Here is a 19,390-nt window from a genome sequence, read left to right on the forward strand (position 1 = left end):
GGCCTTCCTGAAGCTCCGCTGCTCATTCCACAGTCGCAGCAGTAAAACTCCTGTTAAAACTTGTCTGGAGGATTCCGCAGCGCAGCCGGAGATCCTCTCGGCGGACCTGGATATCTCTCTGGTGACGAGCGCTGACGAAGAGGAAAGGAGTCGGCGTGGATCCAGTCGTTGAATATTTGATACAAAGGTTATGTTTCCACTACCGTTCAAAAGTTTGGGTTCACTCAGAAAATTTGGTGTTTTCCATGAAGACTCACACTTTTATTTATCAAATGAATAGAAAATATAGTCAAGACATTGACAAGGTTAGAAATAATGATTTTTATTGTAAATATTAATGTTGTTCTTCTTGTGTCTCAAAGGAAGGCCAGTTTTATAGCTTCTCTCAGCAGCATAACTGTTTTCAGCTGCGCTCACATAAAAAGGGTTTTCAAGGGTTTTCTACCCCTCCGCGAGTCTTCTAAGGCGATAACACAATGTACCACTAGAACACTGGAGATGGGCCTCTATACACCTCTGTAGAGACTTCATTAAACACCAGAGAATAGTCATTTACACATTAACTATGTAGAGAGTGTATTCATGATTTATTTAATGGTATCTTCATTGATAAAAAAAACAGTACTTTACTTTGAAAAATAAGGACATTTCTAAGTGACGCCAAACATTTGAACAGTAGTATCGGAGAAAAGAAAAAGAGTTTAGTGTTATTTAAAAGATTTGTCAAGGCCGAGTATTTTGACAATTTCAACAATGTGGATGTGAGGAGAGGAATTCTATTTATATTCCCCCGCATGGCTCTTTCCATGATGCCGTCAGACACTTATCACAACAATCGGAGCATGTCAACGACAATAACCTTTAGCGGGCCAACGTTGACGGAGAGCAGTTGCCCCAAGCGATCACATTCCAGACACAAAAACATCAGAGTCAACGATTTACGTGTCTTCCCAACTTGATCCTGGAGCGAGTGATTAGTGATGGGTCGGAAAAGTTTTTACAATTTCTGGTGACGTTTTTATTTTACGGTATTTTACCGTTATACCAATAATGTAACGTTTAATATCCTGTTCTTTTCCCATAATTAAACTAATAATGTAACGTATAATATCCTGTTCTTTTCCCATAATTAAACCAATAATGTAATGTATAATATCCTGTTCTTTTCCCATAATTAAACTAATAATGTAATGTATAATATCATGTTCTTTTCCCCTAATTAAACCAATCATGTAACATATAATATCATGTTCTTTTCCCATAATTAAACAAATAATGTAATGTATAATATCATGTTCTTTTCCCATAATTAAACAAATAATGTAATGTATAATATCATGTTCTTTTCCCCTAATTAAACCAATAATGTAATGTATAATATCATGTTCTTTTCCCCTAATTAAACCAATAATGTAATGTATAATATCATGTTCTTTTCCCCTAATTAAACAAATAATGTAATGTATAATATCATGTTCTTTTCCCATAATTAAACAAATAATGTAATGTATAATATCATGTTCTTTTCCCCTAATTAAACCAATAATGTAATGTATAATATCATGTTCTTTTCCCATAATTAGACCAATAATGTAACGTATAATTTATTATGATTTGATGCTTAAGATCAGCTTGTAGTTTGTTCCACGGAGAAAATATATATAAATACATATAAAATGCATTGTCATTACATGCATGGACAATAGAAATAGAAATAGGAAATAAAAACAAAACAAGAGACGTCCATTTTTTTCAAAACAATATTAAGAAAGTGTTCTTAGTGCAGTCGGTCTAAACGTCTCTTTCCCGGTTCAGTTCCGATTTCGTGAACAACAAAATGCAAAACGTCATGTGAACGGAGATTGTAATTTCCATCATTTAAATTTAAAGAAAATAAGGAGGTTGGGATTTGACCAAAGTTACCGACATTACGTAGAGATGAAGTTTCCAAAAACCTTCTTTAAATGTAGTTTGTTTCATTGAACGTACTGGTTTCATTGAACACACGTGACGTGAAACTTCCTGACGTGAAACATCGCGACCTTGAACATCCATCGCGGCTCCAATGAATTCAAATGTACACAGAAACACTCAGATTAAAGATTAAGAGAAGAGTAAAATATATAAAATAAATAGCCACAATTGTACTAAACAGTTCGAGGCCTCTCAAGGACCTGAGGGTTCAGGGGGACTTTGGGATTGGGTCTTCTTCTTCTTCTTCTTCTTCCTCCTCCTCCTCTGTTTACTGCTGGACTACAGCCATGCTTGAGCCTACAGCGCCAACTACTGGCCAGGTAGCGGTGGGGTCTCCCATGTGAGTTCCGGGTGAGAGAGCCAGAGAGTTGTCGTCATAAACCCAGATGTGGCTGCTGACGCAACACCACGTGAACGTTTTTATTCAGTCGTGTGTCCTGCTCTTAAATCGTGCACGCGCACGTCACGCACGTCACGCACGCACGAGGACGTGCGCAGCTTTATGATGATCCACGGCGCGGTCCGACTCACAACACTCTAGTTCTTTATTGCGTTGTATGTGGGTTGATAGGTCCGTCTGCGCATGCGCATGTCTGACCGACGATGGGTGTCAATGATTGGCCTGGGAGGGAGAGCGAGCGAGCGAGCGAGAGAGAGAGAGATGTTTATGACTGTTGATGACCTTATTCCGGTTGCTCTTTATTCATTAACCCGGTTGGCTCTCAGTTTTCTCCGGTTTGAATTGCAAATAGAGGATGTTTATTTTTCTCAGTAACTTTTTAGGGGAGTACATTTCATTTTAAAAGAGTTATTATTATTTTAATAGTTCTGCTGCTGGAGTTGGATGCCAGTCGTCCTCAGGTCCTCTGTCCCAGGGCTCCCTCTAGTGGAAGGACCGGGACGTGTTATTATAAAAGTGAAATATGAATGCATCGGCATTTATTGTTTTGTTTGGAGGAAATAAATAAGGGTACATGTGCAATGTGAAAATAATGAGTAAACAAAAACATGTATTGAATATTTTTTCTCTCCTTAAGGATGAATTTTCATCTCTCAATCACACGTTACTAACTCTGCTTTCTCCCCGGAAGTCCTTTTGACTTTACGTCTCATGGGTCAATCGGACCCTGAGAGAGCATAGATCCCCATCTGCCCGATGGATCGTCTGGGTCGTGGAATTCCTGCTCATGACTACGCCACTGTCCTGTTGAGACTCCGCCCACTCCTCCCCACCGCCATCTGCCTGATGGATGAATATGCCTACTATGAACTATTCATACACTCTGTCATATTCATTGAATGTATTTTAACTCTAAATCTGTCCTTCTGTACAGATTACATCTATTGCATCTGTCCATCCTAGGAGAGGATCCTCCTCTGTTGCTCTCCTGCAGGTTTCTTCCTTTTTCCCCTGAAGGGTTATTTGGGAGAATTTGTAATTTGTGAAATTGGGCTATACAAATAAACTGAATTGAATTGAATTGAATTGAATTGAATAATTATTCAATTAAATAAAATGTTCAGTTATGAATAAATACATACATCTTAATGTTAATACAAATAAATACATACATAAACAAATACAGGAATTGATTTTAAAAATAAGATAAAAACGCAAATAAAATCAGAAATATTATTATTTTTTATTTGTTAATCATTTGTTACATTTAAATGGTATTTTCTTTACTGAGTATTTTTTTTTTTATGTTGTGCTTATTCCAGTGTACTTATTCTTTAAAAAAAATGTAAACAAGTTATAAAATATATTATAAGAATATAAAGATATAATAATAAACACAGACACCAGGCGTTAAATTGCACCAAAAACATGTTTTATTCTATAAAAGAAGGAAGGGGGGGGGGGGGGGGCAAATAATCACAACTGTACAGGGAGAAACTGACTTTGAAACACTATGAGTCACAGTATCAAAAAGCTCACGTCTTCCTCACTGATCTTTACACATTTGTTCTGTACAAATATAAAAGAAAAAAGAAATAAAATATTATTAATAATTGTATTATTATAATGATAACTGCATTGCACTGGGTAAATATAGTACTGGCCCATAAGTTACTGCATTCGATAGAAAATACCTCAAATGTGTGATTTTTTTTGCAGAGGCGGGTCGAGGCCCCTCGCACGCGGACAGACTCGGTGTTGTCACGTCACCTCTCTGACGTCACCCCGCGTGTCCGCGCATCAAACATTCACGCTTTGCACGCGAAAACAAAAACAAAATATTTAGAAGAATACCGAGGAAAAAACAAGCTTGCACAAACCGCAAACAAACAACAACAAAAACAACAACAGAAAGCGGGGGAAATAAAAAATAAAAAACCCAAACACATGCATCAGTCTCCCGGCAACGACGCAGCCTGAGCCGTAATAACTCTGTGTCTCTGGGTAGAAAATACCTCATTGTTGCTGCTGATCAGTGTGCTTTCATTAAAGCGATTATCATCACCGGGTATACAAGGACCCGGATGTGTGCTGCGTGGGGGGCAATTAAGGGGATTAAAAACATGGAGGAGCTTTCCGGGGACAACTTGTACTTCCTTCAGTGTCGGAATATCAAACAGTTTTTTTTCTGGACAATAGAGGCGCTGCAAGAGGACCGGGACCGGGACCGGGAAGATAGCGACACCGGTTCCCTTACCTCAAAGAACCAATGGGATTCTTCTATGTGTGAAGTTTAAAGGAAGCTCCGCCTCGGTCACGTGACTTCACGTCTCCACCACTCAGCTGAAGGCCGCTTGGTCGTCTCCTTTACGCCCTTTAACATTCAGAGGGGCGTTCACTGACCCGTTTTTATAATCAGAGAACTGAACGCCAAACTCTCTTCAGCTCGTGTTGAACACAACACTTTCTTTTTCTTTTTTTCTAAACTGAGACGCAGCGTGAAACCGGAAGTGTAAAAAATGCCGACTCATCTCCTGTTTTAGGACTCGTCCCTGCAGCAGCTCTGGATTACGTTTATAAAATAAACATCAGTTAAAAAACCGACAATCAAATCCAAAAATAACCACAAACATATATATATATTTTTGTAACCTGAAAGTTTCTGCAGCTCAAGTGTAAAAAAAAAAAACCAAAACCAACCTAAATCTCACATTTAATGGACTTTTTTTGTGATATTTTAATTGAGGTCCAGTGCAGAAACATCAAGCTCCGTTTTGAATAACAAACGCGTTATTAATTAATAATTTCCGATGTGTTTTGGGGGGTCACGGATGTCTCAAACACACGCACATGCTCACCAACGTCACGATAGGAAACAGGAAGGCTACGCTCCATGCAACAATGTGCACAACACAAGTGACCAACTCTTCTTTTTGTCTTTTGTCTTTTTAAGAAACTACCAAAACAAATGTCGTATTAGATTTTAAAAGAAAACAACACGCGACGGAGCACATCTCATCAAACCAACAGAAGAAGAAAGAAAAAAAGATCTTTTCACATTATCTAGTCAGTGTTAAAAATAGAAATTCACCCGTTACATTTACTCTGCACTTTTTGATTATATACATTTATGTACATGGATTTATCTTAATTATTTGTCATTGTCCTTAATGTCTTTTATCAACAGTTTACAAAAGAAAGAAACATTGCAATCAAATGCATATACTCTTCTAGAAAGATGTGCTTAGTAACAATGTTTTTTTGTTTTTGTGGTTTTTAGTTGAAGCAGAAGGGAGGGGGGGGGGTTGCAACAAGTCATTGCCGTTAGTTCAGATTATCAATATTTAAAAACCTGATTCAGGGACTTTTTATGGGTCTTTTTATGGATTATTTATTATTTTTTCTTGCCGCGCTCTCACTAGCTAACGGGGACTCGGGTTTATAGACCCCCACTACCACCGCGCACAATCGGTTCAGATCTCGCTCCGAGGCCGCGTTGTGTTGCGGAATCGAGTTCAGCCCAGAAGAAGAGCCGGAGGAAACAAAAAAGCTGGCCCACGATTGGGTTAGAGGGTTAGGGGGAGGGGCTTAACTCAATGGGGGGAGTTGCCGGGCGAAGTTCCAGGAGACAGCGAGACAAATTCACAGGGACTGAGTTTGTTGAGGCGTTAAATTAAGTTGGGAAAGTCAAACTGAGAACTCCCAGAACCAGAATCCGGGTTCTCCTAGAACCAGCGACCGGCGGCCATGTTGGAACCTGAAGGGCTCGCTGTGCTTCCTGCTCGCTCCACTCCTTCACTTTAAACGACCACAGCGATGTTCTTTCTCTTCCTCTCGGTGAAACAATCAGAGAGACGAAATCTCTCGTCAAGTTTTAGAGACTTTAATTATTTAAAAATGTGCCGACGTTGCGCCCTTTTTTTTCTTTTACTTCCTGGTTTTGAAACACAAAAGTTCAAGTAATGCTACGTCCTACGACCAGGTGCTCAGAGACCAGGTGGTCCAGAGACCAGGTGCTCAGAGACCAGGTGGTCCAGAGACCAGGTGCTTTATAGACCAGGTGGTCCAAGACCAAGTGCTCCAGAGAGACCAGGTGTTCCAGAGACCAAGTACTCCAAGGAAACCAGGTGCTCCTGAACCAACGGAGGCTCTCGGGCCGGTGGTTCTGGTTCTGGTTCGGCCCTCAAAGATTCAGTAATTAAGGCTCGACGGGCCACACACTCGTAAAAATCTTCAATTCTGATGTTTGTCTCGAGACATGCACACACACACACACACACACACACACAGTTGTTCTTGTAATCTCGACACTCGGTGTCCTCGAGGGTTTGATTCAAAAAAACATTTTTCAAAGGATGTCGTTACGGAGGAAGGAGAATAAGATAAAGACTGAAGGCCTTATTTGAGAATAAGATATTTAAAAAACGACAACGACGACGCACAAAGCAAATACTGTTGGGGGGGGGGGGAATGACAATAATCTGATTGATACAATACAAACTAAATTAATCTTTAGAAAGTTCACAGTCTTGTAGCTCCCTGCACCAAGAGAGGGGGGGGGGGGGGTTGGTTGGTTGCTTTTTAGACTCTTTAAAAAACGGTGTCAGGAACTCAGAGAATCTGTTGTACGTTTTTTGCATCTTTAAAACTCAACGATGAGTTTCTCAAGTTGGTTCCTCGTCACTGCTGCGCACACACGCACACGCACACACACACACACACACACACAGCGCGGCCCCCCGGAGGCCTTCTGGGGAACTGCGTCTGGAGGCTCAGCGCCGGTGGATTTAACCGTAACACTTGTGTTTGTGTCCGTGGCACCGAGCGCGTTTCAAACCTGAGGTCGTCTGAGTTCACTCTTCTTTGATCCGGTGGCTCTCGATGGAGATCGATCGTTCTGAAACATTTCCTCGAGGAGACGCTCGGGTTCCTACAACGGTTCCTGGAGAAGGTTCCGGGGCCTGGGGGACTTTCCTGGAGGCCGTCGATTCCCAAAATCCACAAAATGTGACATTTCGTCTCGGAGTCGCTCTGGAAACCAACAGGAGGAAGTTTGGCCAGCTGAAGGGACGCCCCCCCCCCGCCCCCCTTCTGTCACGCCTCCTCCTCCTCCTCCTCCTCCTCCTCCTCCTCCTCTCCTTAGGATGGATGCATGTGATGAAAGAGGGATGGAAGGAGGGACCTTCAGTCCTTCCTTCTCCGTTTGGGGAGGAGACGTCTTGTGTTGACAGCTGGAGTTGATGGAGGGAGGGAGGGAGGGATGGAGGGCTGTTGGACGGACGGTGGTGATGATGTGTTGAAAAAAAATCCCCAAACCGCTCCTACCTCTAAACACACACACACACACATTCCTGATATGGCTGTGATTTCACTATGAAGAGGAGGAGGATGAAGATGAAGAAGGTACGTGACTTTTTTTCTTTTTAAACGGCTGCAGAGGGTCATTGGAGGGTGGGGGGGCACTGGTACAAATTGTGCTGGGAGGGGATTTCAGAGGGTCAGAGGTTGGTTTTGTCAGGTGTTGGGGGGTGGTGTGTGTGTGGGGGGGGGGGGGGGGTGCAGTTCACATCATGACGTGGCGGCGGCGGTGCAGGGACAGGTGGTCGGAGCGGGAGAAGGAGCGGTCGCACTCGGTGCAGCGGAACGGTTTGATGCCCGTGTGTTTGCGGAAATGCCGAGTCAGCTCGTCGGAGCGGGCGAAGCGCCAGGTGCAGCCCTCCCAGGTGCAGTGGTAGGGTTTCTCTCCTGGAGGAGGCAGGAGACAAGGAGAAGAGTTAAGGGAGAGAGGAGAGGAGAGGAGGTATGGAGGGAAGAGGAACGTCGGGATGCACACGAGAGATTCTCTCTGTCTGGACATTTACTACATTTCCCAGAATTCCCATGTTTTTTTCCGTCTTCTTCTGAAGATACACACCTCATTGTGTGTGTGTGTGTGTGTGTGGGGGGGGGGGGTCTACCTGTGTGTATCCTCCGGTGGGCTTTGAGGTGGGAACTCTTGGTGTAAACCTTTTTACAGCCTTCGTAGTCGCACATGTGGATCCGCCTCCTCTTGATGTCCGGAGAGTCCGGGTCCACGGGCTCCAGGTCCATCACCGACCTGGAGGAAGGGAGCAAGGAACAAGGAGTCAGTGAAGGAGACGGAAAAATCACACTTGTAATACTTTAATTTGTATATCCACGTGGAGCGTGACACCGGCTGAAATAGCAGAATATAGTCGTAGATGTTTAATAATGACTAATAAATACATTTTAAAACTCTACTTTTGTCTTCTCAATGCTGTCAAAGTGTATTTTCGGTATTATCAATATATTATAATTAATGTGAGGCGCCACTGGGGGGCGCCAGAGTCACGCCCTCTCTCCTCCACCTCCTCCACGCCTCTCCTCCCTTTAGTTTCCTGTTACTTTGTTATTTCGCGTCGTGAATAATGCAATTTTAGGTGTGACGGCAAACTGCGTTACGCAATCACGACGCCCCGGTTGTAGGACAACCCCGCCCAGCGACACACACACGCACACACACACACACACACAATTGTTCTCACAAAGAACAAAAACCCACAAATCAACATTCTCTCTCTCTCTCTGACACAGACGTGTACGAATACACCGAAAGATTAAAAGCCCTCGGCCAACCGTCTACGTCCACGCCCTGAACTTCAGCTGCACCCGGGCGGCCTCGCCTACTGGGCGTGGCAGCAGCTGTGTCCCGATTTACTAATAAACACATTGGACACACACACACACACACACACACACAGAGAGAGAGACCAGTGTGCTCTGCTGCGCTGAGGGTTACATCAGGTTATGTAAGTGTCCAGTCACGGCAGCGCTGCAGTGATGTCATTGGGCTGCAGGGGAGGAGGGAGCTGATCCACACTGAGACCGCATTTCCCACAAACCCTGCTGCGCAGCAGAGCCCCACACACACACACACACTCCCATCCTGCACCGAGATGACGGCGCACATGCTTTATGGCGTTTGTGTCAACAGGTCGACAGACGGCCGATCGGTGGCACAGAACCCAGCTCCTCCTCTGAGGTGTGAGCGGCGTGTGGGAGAGGTTCTCATCGGAGGGTCAGACGACACGTGTGACGCCTCAGGGCCGAGCGCCGCTCACTGAGGAGACACACACCAAGGACACACTGAGGAGACACACACCAAGGGCACTGCTCACTGAGGAGACACACACCAAGGGCACAGCTCACTGAGGAGACACACACCAAGGGCACAGCTCACTGAGGAGACACACACCAAGGACACACTGAGGAGACACACACCAAGGGCGCTGCTCACTGAGGAGACACACACCAAGGACACAGCTCACTGAGGAGACACACACCAAGGACACACTGAGGAGACACACACCAAGGGCGCTGCTCACTGAGGAGACACACACCAAGGGCACACAGCATGCAGGGGCCACTTAAAGAGACACGTCCCACCCAGGAACAAACAAGAGACAACAAAGAGACACACAACAACGACAAAGAGACACATCAACTACAAAGAGACACACAACAACGACAAAGAGACACATCAACTACAAAGAGACACATCAACTACAAAGAGACACACATCAACTACAAAGAGACACATCAACTACAAAGAGACACATCAACTACAAAGAGACACAACAACCACAAAGAGACACATCAACTACAAAGAGACACACAACAACGACAAAGAGACACATCAACTACAAAGAGACACACATCAACTACAAAGAGACACATCAACTACAAAGAGACACATCAACTACAAAGAGACACACATCAACTACAAAGAGACACAACAACCACAAAGAGACACATCAACTACAAAGAGACACACATCAACTACAAAGAGACATTTCAACTACAAAGAGACATTTCAACTACAAAGAGACACACATCAACTACAAAGAGACACATCAACTACAAAGAGACACAACAACCACAAAGAGACACATCAACTACAAAGAGACACACATCAACTACAAAGAGACACATCAACTACAAAGAGACACGCAACAACTACAAAGAGACACAACAACCACAAAGAGGCATAAAAGACAACTTCAAAGGGATGCATAACAACTACAAAGAGACATAAAACAACAACAAAGTGACAAAAAACAACAACAAAGACACAGAACAACTAGAAAGAGACTAAAAACAACAACAAAGACACAAAACAACTACAAAGAGACATAAAACAACAACAAAAAGAGGCTGAACAACTCTAAAGTGCGTCTGGCTCTCATGCAGGAGGTCGTTGTCCCGTTAGCTTAGCATAACGTCTGTAAACACGGGGAAGCAGCTAGCCACCAACATTCTGAAACTCACCACCTCACATAGAAACCTCCGCGTAGAAACAGAAACCTGACAACAACAACAACAACAACAACATGTGGTCGTAACGAGACCAACAGCTGGGCGACGTGTCATCACTAGATCTCTGCTAGAGATGCTTAAAACTCTACAAACACACAACTTCTTCTGACAGACGACATCAAACAGAGAAGATTCACGAGTTCATTCGTCATCGTTGGTGTTGGAGCTCAAAGACTTCATGTTGAAGACAAAGCTGCCTGTTCTCAAACAACTGTCTTCTTCTTCTTCTTCTTCTTCTTCTATTTCTTCTTCTATTTCTTCTTCTTCTTCTTCTTCTATTTCTTCTTTTATTTTTTCTTCCTCTTCTTATCTATTTCTTCTTTTTCTTCTTCTTCTTCTATTTCTTCTTCTTCTTTAATTTCTTCTTCATCTATTTATTCTTCTTCTTCTATTTCTTCTTCTTCTTTTATTTCTTCTTCTTCTTTTATTTCTTCTTCTTCTATTTCTTCTTTTATTTTTTCTTCCTCTTCTTCTTCTTATCTATTTCTTCTTTTTCTTCTTCTTCTTCTATTTCTTCTTCATCTATTTATTCTTCTTCTTCTATTTCTTATTCTTCTTTTATTTCTTCTTCTTCTATTTCTTCTTCTTCTTTTATTTCTTCTTCTTCTATTTCTTCTTCTTCTTTTATTTCTTCTTCTTCTATTTCTTCTTCTATTTATATTTCTTCTTTTATTTTTTCTTCCTCTTCTTCTTCTTATCTATTTCTTCTTTTTCTTCTTCTTCTTCTATTTCTTCTTCTTCTTCTATTTCTTCTTCTTCTATTTCTTCTTCTTCTTCTATTTCTTCTTCTTCTTCTTCTATTTTTCTTCTCTTCTTCTTCTTATCTATTTCTTCTTCTATTTCTTCTTCTTATTCTATTTCTTCTTCTTCTTCTATTTCTTCTTCTTCTATTTCTTCTTCTTCTTCTATTTCTTATTTTTCTTCTCCTTCTTCTATTTCTTCTTTTTCTTCTATTTCTTCTTCTTCTTTTATTTCTTCTTCTTCTTCTTCTATTTCTTCTTCTTCTTTTATTTTTTCTTCCTCTTCTTATCTATTTCTTCTTCTTCTTCCTCTTCTTCTTCTGCTCCTAATGATCGACTTCCGCTGTGCACTTACACATTACTGCCAACTTGTGGCCACGTGTGGAACTGCATGCATCTGAATGACAGACGTGACCCGACAACCTGATAACTGAGGCGATGAGCCTCACGGCTGAACTGATGAAGACGTTGATGTCAGACGGTGTTAATCAGCCAACTGCACCTTTTTTTGGGGGGGGGGGAGCAGATTTCCAGTTGCCACGCACAGATACGACCTGCAGAGAGTTTGCAGACGTTCTGAGGCCGTCATCAGCCTCTTAACACCTCTCCAATGGCCTTCACTTCAGGTTTCATTTGTATTTATTCCTATTTTCCGTCATCCGTCACCGTCGTGCGGCAAATAAAGTCCGCCGCGGTTCACGACAAGTCGCTCTGGCGGCGTCACTCACCCGTGGTCGAGGCTCTGGGCGCTGAGCGACGCCGAGCCGGACTCCGTGCCGCTCTCCGCGTCGCTGTCGCTCTGGTACTCCACCGGGGACGTTGAACCGGGCTTGATGCGCACTGCACAGAAGAAGAAGAGGAAGAAGAAGAGGAAGAAAAAGAAAAAGAAGAAGAAATAGATGAAGTCGAAGAAGAAATAGATAAGAAGAAGAAGAGGAAGAAAAAATAGATGAAGAAGAAGAAATAAAAGAAGAAATAAAAGAAGAAATAGAAGAAGAAGAAGAAGTCCAATATAAAGATGAGGAAGATAAGAGGCGGACATTTTTTTTTTTAAAGCCGGGGGAGATGGGATGGGAAGAGATTGAGCGTGAGGAATGAGGGGATGGAATTAGGAAATGGAAGAAGAGGGAGAATAGGAAACAGCAGGGGGTTAATAACTTCTTCACAGGGACGCCTGGATTCAGCAACTTAGCAAGACAAAGCCTAGCTCCGTGTGTGTGTGTGTGTGTGTGTGTGTGTGTGTGTGTGTGTGAGGACCCCCACTGAGGATGATCCACTCTCTCTGCCGCAGCGTCGCTCAGCGCTCGTATGATACGACCTCCGCGGTGACAGACTGTTTGCCATCGGTTGAACGCGCCGTGAGGAAGAGGAGGGTCCAGACCGGACCGCTCCGGAGCAACAGGTGTGTGAGTGGAAGTTATGAACGTGAATGGTTGTGATGGATGAATTATTATTGTTATTAAAACGGGTTATTTTACTCCTCATCGCTGTGGTTGGTCACAGACAGCAGCTACGTGTGTGTGTGTGTGTGTGTGTGTGTGTGTGAAGTCTCTCGCTCCTCCATCGTCGCTCTCCACCCGAATTATATATTTTTTATGAATCCCCTTCCTCCCCCCTCCTCTTCCTCTCGGTCTCTCTGCAGGAATGTGGCAGCCACGCTGGTCAAAGTCCACACAGCCTGCAGAGAGCGAGCGGGGGGGGGGGGGGAGTTGGTATGGAGAGGGTCACATGGCAAAAAAGTGGCCTTTGTCTTTGGAAAATTAGTACTCCCGCCCCCCCAACACACACACACACACACACACACACACCCCACCGCTGCAGCTGGTTTTTCAAATGCAAAGCAGCCCATCTCCTCTCCTCTCGCCCCCTCACCCTCTCCTCCTCCTTCCTCCCTCCCTTCCTCGTCTACCTATCCAGCTCCTCCTCTTCCTCCCACACATCTCCACGTGAACGTCGGCCGCTCGTCGCTTCCTGAGATCCGGGAACTACTGTAGATGTATAGTAGTACTAGTATAGTAGTAGTATAATAGTATAGTAGTAAGAAGTATAGTAGTAGTATAGTAGTACTAGTATAGTCGTATAATAGTATAGTAGTATAATAGTATAGTAGTATAATAGTATAGTAGTATAATAGTATAGTAGTAGTAGTATAATAGTATATTAGTAAGTAGTATAGTACTAGTATAGTAGTAGTATCGTACTAGTATAGTAGTATAGTAGTAGTATAGTCGTACTAGTATAGTAGTATAGTAGAAGTATAGTACTAGTATAGTAGTATAGTAGAAGTATAGTCGTACTAGTATAGTAGTATAGTAGAAGTATAGTCGTACTAGTATAGCAGTATAGTAGTAGTATAGTTGTACTAGTAGCTCCTCAAGGGGAGGAGACCTGACAGACGACCTTTCCTGGAAAATTTATTTTTAAATATTCTCTATAAGCAGCTGGAACTGAGGGTCACCGAGGCAGACGTGGAAGAGGAGTGTGTGTGTGTGTGCGTGTGTGTGTGTGTGTGTGTGTGTGTTAAACTACGATATAACAACTAAACTATGCGGCAGCGATCCGAAAAACAAAGACGACGTGTGCAAAGCTGCTCCTAGCAAATATGGATTTACCCACAATGCAATGCCACAGTCGGCCACAGGGATCTTAAACACGACCCCGGCCTCCCGGCGCTCACTCCTCCCGACTCTAACTGGCGCTTTGCCACTCACCGGATCCTTCTGAGCGCCCGTCGCTGCCTATGAGCGGCACCGTGATGGCCGCCGTGGCGACGCCGTCCGTGGTCATGGTGGTGTAGACCACGGGCAGCGACTGCACCACCACCGGGATGGTCTGCAGCTGCCCCACCTTGCTGGGCATGCTGACCGAGGGGATGGTGTGGATGACGTGGAGGATCTGCTGGCCCCCGGCGCCCTGCGTCGCCAAGATGGAGCCCGGAGAGAGGACCTGGAGGGGGGGAGGGGTTAGTGGCCTTAACCCTCCTGTTACCGCTGGAGTCAATTTGACCCCATTCAATGTTTGACGTCTCTAAATAAATGATTGACATCATGTTTTTTTGCTTTATATTTCATGACTTTTCCTAATTTATTGGGGACAACTGGGAAAACATAAAATTTGCATGATGAAGTGTTTTTTAATGTCCTGTACACAACTTGTACACATCGGAGTTCTTTGGGGTTAATTTGACCCCAGGCTGTTTTTCACTGTCAAACATATAAGAAATATCAACTTTTTTATTTATTTCAAAGGCTGTTTAGGTGGTCAACAAACAAACATAAAGTACCTGACACTTAAACTTGGGAAACAATATAAATTGTAATCATTTTCTGGAGGTTTTAATTGCTGGGGTCAAATTGGCCCCGAGGGTAAAAGATGTTCGTACATTTGAAGGTGACAGGAGGGTTAACTCTCTTAAAGGTACAGTGCACCGATGGAGGCACCGGGTCGTTACCATGGAGCCTATCGTCTGCAGCGTGGTGGCCAACAGGCCGGGCTGGCTCATGAGCACGCCGGGCGCCGGGTTGACCGTGATGCTGGTGGTGAAGGCGGCGGGCTTCACGAAGGAGCGCGGCCCGTTGAGCGACAGGTCCACCGGCTCCGTCTGGTCCTCGGCCGGGCGCGGCGCCGGCGAGGACGGCTCCGTCTTGCAGAGCGGCTCCGTCTTCACCTTGAGGTCCGTCGGCTGCGAGCAGTCGGCGCCGACGTCCGCCCGCTGGAGGAGGAAGACGGGAGAGGACAACATATTAAAGAACAGCGACGACGTGGTGAGACTCTGAAACCCACGTCGACACCCGCTGCGTCACTTTGGTTGGAAAACTTCACTAAAGATGTTGGATGAGGAATCGTTGGATGAGGAATCGTTGGATATATGAATCATTGGATGAGGAATCGTTGGATGTATGAATCGTTGGATATATGAATCGTTGGATGAGGAATCGTTGGAGGAATCGTTGGATGAGGAGTCGTTGGATGGATGAATCGTTGGATGAGGAATCGATGGATAAGGAATCGTTGGATGAGGAATCGTTGGATGTATTTATCGTTGGATGAGGAATCGTTGGATAAGGAATCGTTGGATGAGGAATCGTTGGATCAGGAATTGTTGGATGAGGAATCGTTGGATATATGAATCGTTGGATGAGGAATCGTTGGATGAGGAATCGTTGGATGTATGAATCGTTGGATATATGAATCGTTGGATGAGGAATCGTTGGATGAGGAGTCGTTGGATGGATGAATCGTTGGATGAGGAATCGTTGGATAAGGAATCGTTGGATGTATTTATCGTGGGATGAGGAATCGTTGGATGAGGAATCGTTCAATGTATGAATCGTTGGATGAATGAATCGTTGGATGAATGAATCGTTGGATGAATGAATCGTTGGATGAGGACTCGTTGGATGAGGACTCGTTGGATGAGGAATCGTTGGATGAGGAATCATTCGATGTATGAATCATTGGAGACTTTCATGTCGTGTTTTAAGAATAATTTCTATCTCGTTTATTTCTTCATTCAGCGCCTCGTGTGTTCTTATTCTGAAGTGTTCATTTATTTATTTATTTTTCTTCGCTCTAATTAAAAAAGAAAACATTATTGTTTCTCCTGTTTTCCTGATCAATTGTTTCTCTGATGATTGTTGGTGTTCCTGAACTTGTTTAGCGTGGTTCTCCTCATCCTCCTCTTCCTCGTTTCATATCGTCCACCACGTGTAAAGCTCTCCAAATAACATTTGATTCTTTTTCAAAAGTACGAACACGCGACGAAGCCTGCACGTGCACGAAAAGTGAACTACAACTCCCAGGATGCAACACTGGAGCTCACGGTTCAGCTGCGTGAGACCAGAGAGCTGAAGATCGCTCTTCCTCTTCACGCACCTCACTGCCCTGCAGTGCAGCCGCCGGTGCTCATGGGTATTGTAGTTTTTAGAGACATGAAATAACGCTGCCTCTCTGTGTTTCTCCGTGGAGGGACAGAAGGCGAGGAGGAGGACGCAGCGTCTCGCTTCCATGGCGGCGGCGTCCCGTGGATGCGTTCAGGCGTCGGGGTTTTTAACCGACACAACGCCCTCGATCCCTCAGCAGCCACCCGGGGCTCAGCTGCCATGCAGCACTGGGAACAATGGCTGCAGTGTGGGACTCCAGAGGGGGAGAGGGGGGGGGGGCGGGTATGGAGAGAGACTGGTACTGATTAAGAGAGAGAGAGTAAAGAAAAAAGAGACGGTAGAAATGGAGTGAGAGAGAGAGGGAGGTCCAGGAGTTGGAGTCCGTCCAGCTCTGGGTGATGAGGAGGAGGTGTGTGTGTGGGGGGGGGGATACCACCCTGCTGTCACTGCACATGCAAATACCCCCCCCCCCCCCCCCCGAAAGCAGGAAGTGGGTGTTTTTAGGACGATGAGACCGAGCCGCTTTTATTCTGACGATGTCGACACTTTTTTAAAAGTCCAACGGCACCGTGACTCGAATGTTACTGAGTGTTGACAAACAAACAAAAACAAACAAAACAAAGGAGTTTAAGGAAAGGAGAGAAGGAGGGTAGGGGGTTTAAGGAAAGGAGAGAGGGAGGGTTAGGTGTTTAAGGAAAGGAAAGAAGGAGGGTACAGAGTTTAAGGAAAGGAGGGAGGGAAGATGAGGAGTTTAAGGAAAGGAGAGAGGGAGGGTAAGGAGTTCAAGGAAATGAGAGAAGGAGGGGACAGAGTTTAAGGAAAGGAAAGAAGGAGGGTACAGAGTTTAGAAAAAGGAGGGAGGGAAGATAAGGAGTTTAAGGAAAGGAGAGAGGGAGGGTAAGGAGTTCAAGGAAAGGAAAGACGGAGGGTACAGAGTTTAGAAAAAGGAGGGAGGGAAGATAAGGAGTTTAAGGAAAGGAGAGGGAGGGTAAGGAGTTCAAGGAAAGGAAAGAAGGAGGGTACAGAGTTTAGGAAAAGGAGGGAGGGAAGATAAGGAGTTTAAGGAAAGGAGAGAGGGAGGGTAAGGAGTTCAAGGAAAGGAGGGAGGGAGCCGTTGACGACACATGGCAAACGCACACCGAACCCGGTGAGGAGGAATTTCAGGAGCTTGACAAATGGGTGAGGAAAGGAGAGAAGGAAGGAGACGAGGGAAAGGACCGAGCTGGGGGGGTCGGGGGGATCAGCGGGCGAAAAAGGAAGCATGGCCGTAACGTGATTATAGAGACAGCCACAAAAAAAGAGAGAAAGAAAATGAAGTGTGAAAGAAGTGAGGGAGCGGATGAGAGAGAGAGAGAGGGTGGGAAAGGCCTAGCGTTGCCATGGAAACTGGGAGCTATCAGCTGACTCCATGTTTTTTTTCCCTCGTTCTCCACCCAGTCCGTTCATCTTTTCATCACCTTCCTCTTCCTCCCTTTATTCTCTCTCTCTCTCTCTCTCCCTCTCCCTCTCTCACTCCCCCCCTCCTCTCCTCAGCCACGCCCTCGTGTCTTCCCACCTCGCTCTCTCGTCCCTCGCCGCCTTTCGGTTTTTTTCCACCCACTGCCTCTCTTGTTTATTCCACCTGTCTTCCCTTCCTCCTCTCCTCTTTTCACGGCTCTGCTCTGATTGAAGCCTTTAAAACTCTTTGCAAAAAAATCCCCAAAAAAAGAAGAAGAGAGGATGTAAAAAAAGAAGAAGAAAGTTGTTAAAAAGGGAAACTTTCTAATGATTGATTAAAAGGGGAAATAAAAACTAAACTTCCCTCGACACTCTTCTTCCTACAGATGATTTCACTTCATTTTAAACTTATAGATATATATATACATACAAATATACAAATATATAAATATATAGATATACGTACATATATATATATATAGATATATACGTAAATATATAGATATAAAGATACATATATGTATATATATAAATACATAGATAGATATATGTGTAAATATATATGTATATAAATATATATATTTATGTATATATACATTTACATATGAATATATATAAATAAATATATATATTTATATATGTAAATATATATATGAATATATTTCTACAAATATATATGTATATATCTGTATATATATATATGAATATATATATATTTATTTATAAATATATATATGAATATATATAAATATAAATATAAAGTAATATATATATATATATTATATTTATATATACATATATATTATATATGTATATTATATATATATATATATATATATATGTAGTATATATATTATACTATATCTATATATATTTATATATAGTTATAGATATATATTCATATATATGGCATGTAAAAGCTAAATTGACCAAAATAATCTAAATTGACCCATCACATGAAAACCAAATGTCTTCAAGATGTGTTTACAAGAGCCCAAAAAAAGAAAGAAGGAACGGTAAACAAATGTCCAAGTTGATGGTCTTAAAGACCCCGTGATGAGCTTTGATCACGAGAAAATGGATCTCTTTGTCTTTCCCCAATTTAAATATCGTCACAAAGACTCTCTGTCTCACAAAAGGCCAGAAGCCGAACTTCACTTCAAAAGACCCCCCCCCCCCCCGACGATTTGCATTTATTGTGGGTCGAGAGACAGAAGGTGTGTGTGTCTGTTGGGCACCTTAAAACCAGTAAAGTCAACGTGTCTGGATGCAACACAAAGAAGAAGCCGAACTGTAGACACGTTGCAGAGCCCCCCTCCTCCACTCCCTCCCTCCCTCCCTCCCCGCACCTCAGATCAACTGCTACCGCCATTAAATGGGTCGCCCAGTCTTCACCCAGTCTTTGCCTCGCAATTAAGTCATGTGATCTCCGACATCAATGGAATCGGCGAGCGAGATGGGAACGTGATGAGGAGGAATCGAACAGACGTAGTGCAGCTCCGCTGTGAGCGACCTTATGGGACCCCAGAGGAATATTTACATGCACCGTTATGGCACTATATATATATATATATATATAT

The 19,390-nt window shown here is 43.6% G+C and overlaps 1 protein-coding gene across 1 annotated transcript in view; it reads right to left on the reverse strand.

Moving 5' to 3' along the window:
• Window positions 1-7,827: 7,827 nt before the first annotated feature.
• Window positions 7,828-19,390, reverse strand: part of klf8 (Kruppel like factor 8) — a 47,424-nt gene continuing 35,861 nt past the window's right edge. Inside the window, exons 3-7 of the mRNA XM_056441656.1 lie at window positions 14,942-15,202; window positions 14,202-14,436; window positions 12,219-12,330; window positions 8,332-8,471; window positions 7,828-8,119 (exon numbers count right to left, since the gene is read on the reverse strand). Of these exons, the coding sequence (XP_056297631.1) occupies window positions 7,938-8,119; window positions 8,332-8,471; window positions 12,219-12,330; window positions 14,202-14,436; window positions 14,942-15,202 (930 nt within the window). The 3' untranslated portion in view covers window positions 7,828-7,937. The remainder of the gene's footprint in view (window positions 8,120-8,331; window positions 8,472-12,218; window positions 12,331-14,201; window positions 14,437-14,941; window positions 15,203-19,390) is intronic.

This window comes from Pseudoliparis swirei, chromosome 3 (genome assembly GCF_029220125.1).
Source record: "Pseudoliparis swirei isolate HS2019 ecotype Mariana Trench chromosome 3, NWPU_hadal_v1, whole genome shotgun sequence".
In the NCBI taxonomy this organism is placed as follows: domain Eukaryota; kingdom Metazoa; phylum Chordata; class Actinopteri; order Perciformes; family Liparidae; genus Pseudoliparis; species Pseudoliparis swirei.